This window comes from Apodemus sylvaticus, chromosome 3 (genome assembly GCF_947179515.1).
Source record: "Apodemus sylvaticus chromosome 3, mApoSyl1.1, whole genome shotgun sequence".
Classification (NCBI taxonomy): Eukaryota; Metazoa; Chordata; class Mammalia; order Rodentia; family Muridae; genus Apodemus; species Apodemus sylvaticus.
In genome coordinates, this window is record NC_067474.1 from 143698581 (window position 1) to 143705194 (window position 6614).

The 6614-nt window shown below is 51.9% G+C and overlaps 1 protein-coding gene across 4 annotated transcripts in view; it reads left to right on the forward strand.

The window, feature by feature from the left end:
- Adgrb2 (adhesion G protein-coupled receptor B2) overlaps positions 1–973 on the forward strand; it is a 38086-nt gene extending 37113 nt beyond the window's left edge. For all 4 annotated transcript variants that reach the window (XM_052177495.1, XM_052177493.1, XM_052177494.1 and 1 more), the window contains one exon: positions 519–973. In XM_052177495.1, the coding sequence (XP_052033455.1) occupies positions 519–707 (189 nt within the window). In that variant the 3' untranslated portion in view covers positions 708–973. The remainder of the gene's footprint in view (positions 1–518) is intronic.
- Positions 974–6614: the final 5641 nt, after the last annotated feature.

The following is a 6614-nucleotide window of genomic DNA, read 5'->3' on the forward strand; positions in this document are numbered from 1 at the left end:
GGGCTCTTCTGTTGCTGCCCCTGCCCATCCCACCAAGTGCATGGTTTCTGAGGGGCCCTCTCACTTGGACCCTATTGGTAGAAGGAGACATGATATAGCGTGTGTCCTTTGGTAGAGTGGTACATATATTGCTGGAGTCCTCCTGGGTGAGGCTCCAAGCACCTCCTGCCCTGCTGTTCAACTTGCTTGCATAGATATCTTCAACCTGCCTCACCAAGGGCCTGTCTGCATGAACAGCAGTGTCAGCATTGCATGGGAGAGGGAAGGTACCCCAGAGAGCAAACACTAACAGGGTCTCCCACGATTAGAAAGGAGGGTGTGCAGACAGGAGACATGACCTCGGGGGGAACACCACTACAGTAGTGGTCAATAAGGGTCTGGCAATTAATTGTATTCGACTGTGCCTCATATCTGATCATTCATCGACATTGAGCAGTCTTGACCCTCCTGGGACATCCTTGGTTTGCTCTGTACGGTGGATGAGAGGGTGCCACAGGCTCGCCCTGCTCCTTTTACAGGAGAAACCCAGCCCCCCAGGGGGACGCCCTGGCTTGTCCCAGCACAGGAGGCATCAAAGCTGGAGCACCTTCAAATCTATGACATTGGGCTCACTGCCCCCCAAACCCCGAGAACGGCTGGCCTTGCACCGGACAGCAGCCTGGGATCCCACAGAACCGCCAGACGGCGACTTCCAGACAGAGGTGTGAGTGCCACACCGGACTGCCCACTGCACAGAAATATATATCTATTTTCACACTCCACTTTGAAACTACCAGGAGCCAGCGCCCCTCCCCCTCCCGAGGCTGGACAGGAGGTGCAGAGGACTCAGCCTGGCTGGGGGCAGCCAGGATGGCAGGGCCTGGGGGCCAGTTCTCAGAGGCCCCTTAGCCACCCACCAGAGCCTCATCTTTGCCCCAGCCTGTCTGTCCCTGTCCTGGGCTGGGGAGGGGGGAGGGAAACTTTGTTGGGAATAAACTTCACTCTGTGGATTTGGCTGCTGAATTGTTTGCTGCCCTTAGGCAGAGCCCAGCCCTGGGACCCCCAGTTGTTCCTCCCGCTCCTTACTTGTATAATGGGGCCAGGCTGAGCCTGACGGAAAGGGGCTAGCTGCTGCTGACCCTGTCTTTGGCCCTGACTCCCTGATACCCCCTCACCTGATCTGGGCTGGGGTAAGAAGCTGGAAATGTGAGGTAGGATACCCTGGAACTGAGTGACTATCTTGGTCACGGCTACCTCGCACCAGGTCATGGGCCCAGGCTGCTCACACTGAGTTGCTGTCAGTGGACTGGACCTCAGGTGAGTGTTAGGAACATTACGCAGATCTCCAGCTCCTCACGGCATCCATGCTGGGCAATTATACATTTTGTGGTTACAAAATGAAGAGATTGAAAGTGACATGCTCAGGGCCCGGGTTCACACACCCAGGCTCGGGGAGGCATTTCGGCTCAGCCGTCTGGAGCCTGACCTTCATAACTGCAGTGGAGCTGTGAGGAGTGGGGTTGTGGAGCCCCTGGTGTGGATGGGGTTGAGGATGGAGAAGCAAAGCCGGCTTGGTGCTGGAGGGCGGGGCTCTGAGGCTCTTTGCTGGATTGGATTTTTCACACGTCTGAGTTCCTGGGCACCAGGACAAGGGACCACAGGATCAGCATGTGGAAGGTCTCGTGGTGCGTGCTGTAGTTCTTCCAAGCAAGCAGAAGCGCCGCCGCCGCCGCCGCCGCCACAGGCATCGCTTGCCAGCCTGGTTGTAACATGACCATCTCTAGACCAGCAGGGACTCTTGAGACACGAATCCAGGCCCTTGAGGGAGCTGCTGTGGGGATTAGGATGGGAATATAAGGAGGAACCGGCCACTAGGGTGGGTTGTCACAGCTGATGACAGACTCAGACTGGCTGGAGGAGGGCGTGGGCCAGGCTTTGTTTTTTGTTTTTTGTTTTTGTTTTCGTTTTGTTTCTGCAGACTTTGGCACAGGCCCATTGCAATCCTGCCTGAGGTGGGTCCTGGTTAGAGTAGATGGGAGTCCTCCCAGGACTGTGCTCCCAGCCCATGTCCTCTGTTCCCTCCCCAGTGTTTAATTTCACAGTGTTCACTGGGACACTGATTTATCTGAGTTCCAGACAGGTATTTAAGTTCCTTTTTTTTTTTTTACAGATGAAGAAATTGAGACTCCAGGGAGGGATATGACTTTCCCCAATTCCCCCAGTGTATGAGGGGCACAGGGTATGACCCCTGGCCACCATGGGAGGTGGGTGGAAGAGGATGAGGAAGAAGAAGAAACCAATCTCTCATAGCTTGTGAATGACTAATTGGGCCATGCTTGGAGAGGAGGCAGAATCTGGTACCAGCCAGTGAGGCACAGGGGAACTTCGCTCACTCAGGAATACTCACCCAGGGCAAGGACAGCCGTGGGTGTGTGCGGCTGGCTGGCCGTGGGCGATAGGCTGAGTCGCATTCCCTCCCTGCTTGCTCCATTCTGCTAGGCATTCTTCCCTACCTCCTGGGCCAGGCAAGGTTCCCCTGCCATCACTCTGCCTTGGCCCCAAAGGGGAAGACATTTTCTCTTGAATTCCAATTAGAAAACCGTCCAAGGAAGGAAAAATTCTGATTGGTCCCCAAGCACTGTGATTGGCAGCCTCTTTAGGAGTCCTGGTGAGGGAAACCAGTCTCAAAGTCACGGGGAGGGGGTGCTTATTCCTAGAAGGGGGTGATAGGGTTACACAAATTCCCGCTTCAGTGCCAGCAGACCCCTCTTCCCCCACTTCCCATCCCTGCCAGGCCCTCCTCAGAGCTGCCCCCTGCGTCTCTAATGGATTTCTTACTGCCTTTTCCTCTACACCCATTCCTTCCTTCCCAGCCCTGGGCTGCACCAGCTGTCACCTCTTTGGCTCTCTGGGTCTGAGCTGTGAGGTAGAATCCTCCCCACCCCACGCCACCCCCACTTTCTTCTCGTGGAAATTGGGTCCACCCTCCTGACTCTGCTCCCTCAGCAGCCAGTGCTCTCAGCAGAGGCTCTGACGGTTTTGAGATCTATCAGGTCCATGGTCAGGGGCTGAGCTTTGCTGGGGTGGGTTTGTACCCCCACCTGAACCCACACCCTGAACCCACACCCCTGGTCCCCACTTCCACAGGCAGTCACCATCTTGGGCAGGTCGCTGGACATTGTCTGACCTGTTTTGAAGGGAGAGATTGGAGATTGAACCCAGAGCTTTTTAAAGATTTACTTTCTTTATTATATGTAAGCACACTGTAGCTCTCTTCAGACACTCCAGAAGAGGGTGTCAGATCTCATTACGGGTGGTTGTGAGCCACCATGTGGTTGCTGGGATTTGAACTCAGGACCTTCGGAAGAGCGGTCAGTGCTCTTAACCACTGAGCCATCTCTCCAGCCCTGAACCCAGAGCTTTTAAGCAGGCTGCTACTCAACTAATTGCTCAGCCAGACTTGGGCTCCCATCCTTGGCCTGATAGCCATTCTATGTGCACCGATTTCTAACCCCCTGTGTCTCTTTCCTAGACCTGAATGTCCCTTCATTATTCTCTCATTCTTTGTCTCTGATCTCCAGCTCTTCACATACATGGCTCATGTATGATTTTTCTAAAACACTGACCTGCCAGTCCATTTCCCAGAGCACATGCCATGTGTGATCGAGGATCAGTCTAGAAGGTCAGGCCCTCAGGGACATGGCTGCTGCCTGCCTGTCCTGACCTTTCTCTCACCTCCACGCCTTTCCTTTCACCTCTGCTCTTCCTGCCTGTTGAATTGGCAGATTCCGTTCTCACCGCTCAGGAGGCTGTCTGTGGAGCTGCGCCTGCGCCTCTGGCACAGCAGGCAGGGCTCACTGGGCCTCTACGGCCTGAGTGCATTGTCACGGTTGCGTGGTCGTACAGAATGGTTACCAGGGGCATCCACCTGGTCCAGGCATGTGCGCTCAGTCAGGGAGCGGAAAGTAGACCTCAGCAGACTTCTAACAGGCCAGCCTGATCTACAGAGTGAGTTCTGAGACATGAGACATCCAGAGCTACACAGAAGGCCTGTCTTCAACAACAACAACAACAACAAAAAACCAAAACAAACAAAAACCCCACAAACAAACAACCAAAAACCCCACAACAACAATAACAAAAACCCACCAACCAACCAAAGATTGGGTTTATAGAGCTTGCTGAGCCTTGGTCTCCTCCTTTGCACTGTGGGGTAGGTAATAATAATCCCTACCAGTTTTGAAAGGGATTAAACCCAAAGCCTGTGTTACTAGGTAAGCATTCTAACCAGCTGGACCTGGGGCTGGAGCTCAGTGGCAGAGTGTTGAATGGTGGGAGGTGGCGGTGAGGAAGGAAGGAAGGTGGGGACATCCTGCAGGCACTAAGTGCTCCTCTAGCTGTCCAGGGACCACTGTAGATCTACCCAAGTCAGGCGCTGCCCACGGTGCTGAAAGGATTCCCCATGCCAAGCACAGCGGGCAAGACTCCTTGACCACTGAGCTCCCCTGCCACTCCCCTCCCCTTGCAGGTGTGATGCCCCTAGACGGACACACCAGGCTCCACTCCACTGAGGGAAGTGCCTGCAAACGATACATCCTGTTGGCAGGTTTCAGATAGCTATTTTTTAAAAATGTTTTATAAAGTTAAACCAGGCATGGTGGCTCATAGGAGAGGCTGAGACAAGAGTACTGTGAGTTCAAGGCCAACCTAGGCTATAGAGTTCCAGGCCAGCCTGGACTAAAAAGTGAGACTCTGTCTGAAAAGACAAAGCTTAAAAAGTTGAGATTAACTGTAACTACATATTTAACACTATTTAAAATTATAATTTTTTTTTGAGACCTGGTCTCAGGTAGCCTAGGCTGGTCTTAAAATTGCTGAAAGACTGAGGCTGGCTTTGAATTCCTAATCCTTCTGTCTTTGTCTTCCAAGTGCTAGAAGACTACATGCCTCTATAACTTGGTTAAGCATGATCATTTTTTAAAAATATTTACTTATTTATTATTTACTTATTTATTTTATGTATATGGATACACTGTAGTTGTCTCCCGACACACCAGAAGAAGACATTAGATCTCATTACAGATGGTTGTGAGCCACCATGTGGTTGCTGGGAATTGAACTCAGAACCTTGGGAAGAGCAGTCGGTGTTCTTAACCGCTGAGCCATCTCACCAGCCCCAAGCATGATCATTTTTAAAATAAAAAATCAATACAAAAATTACCAAGGAAACATCTATCTATCTATCTATCTATCTGTCTATCTATCTATCTATCTATCTATCTATCTATCTATCTATCTGATCTATCTATCACAGCAGGGTCTTGCAAATAACTCAGGCTGTCCTTGAACTCACAACCCTCTGCCTCGTGTATTGTGTCTCATACTTGAATTCTCATGTGTATGTGTTACACATCTCAGTACCCATGGTGGGAGCTCGTGTGGCACAGCACAGCTTAGGTAGAACAGAGGCAGCATCCCCTGGCAAGTCCATACAGTATCCTTTGAAAAGGAGGAACTTTACTGTGACATGTCCCACTGGGACCATTCTGGGTCCCAGGAGGTGGTGTAGGTAAGTTCCTAACACAGTGCCAGTGTGGAGCCCATCCCAAGTTTCTCATGGCATCTGCTGTCTTGGGGATCCTGGTAGGGACAGAGGTGAGAAAGTGGGGAAATGTCCTGAGGACAAAGGCTGGTGTATGATTGCCTTGGGCACAGGAAAGGGCACCCTTTCTCCCAGTCAACCTTTGTCCTATCTTCTTTCTCCTGGAACCCCAGACCCTGAAAGAAAGCAATCAAGTTGAGGCTGGTGTTTGAATGCACGCATTAAAACTCAATTGGGTTTAATTTTCTTTCATTAGGTACCAATTAAAAGGGAATTAGGGGGCCTGAGGGAAGACCTGTGGCAGTTGCTGCCGACTTCTGCCTCAGGACTCCTTTTTCTCTGGGCTTCCTCATGCCCACACTCTCTGCGTCATGGGGGCCATGTTAGGGTGTTCCGAAGCCAATCTCCAGTGCCTTCATATCCCTCATTTCATTCCCTTAAGGCCACCTGCTTCAGGAAGACTATAACCCCTCAATCCCCGAAGATTCATGCACAGCGTATGGGGCGAGAGCAACTCCACTGAGGATTTGGGTTGTTAGTGGGAAGCCAAGGGGTAGTCACAGGGTTCCTCTGGACGGGTGAGAAACAAGTCAGGGGACACTAAAGGGTGACGACGGCTGGAGAGAAATAACAAGGAAGCCATCCACAGGAAGGAGTCTGTGGGGACCGCCACTAAGGTGGCTTGGCTGTGCACACAGGCAGAATTCTCTGTCCCTTCCTGAGGCTGGGATAGGGAAAGGAGCAGTAGTCCCTGAGCCTCTCTGTCTTGCCCACCTAGAGAGATGACCACGCCACTGGCTCAACACAAGAAGAACTGTTTCTGGAAAGACAGTGTGAATTTGGCCTTGGACATGTTAACTTTAAGATACTTAAGGGGAAGAGGACATCGGGAGAAGGTAGGCGGTTGGACACAGGGCTGGAACTCAGAGGGAACTGGGTAGAGTCAGTGGCATGGCAGGAAGCTGGGTTGGAGTGGGCTGTTGAGCAAGTGGGAGGGGAAGAAATGAAAGCAGTGTAGACAGGTTCTGACACA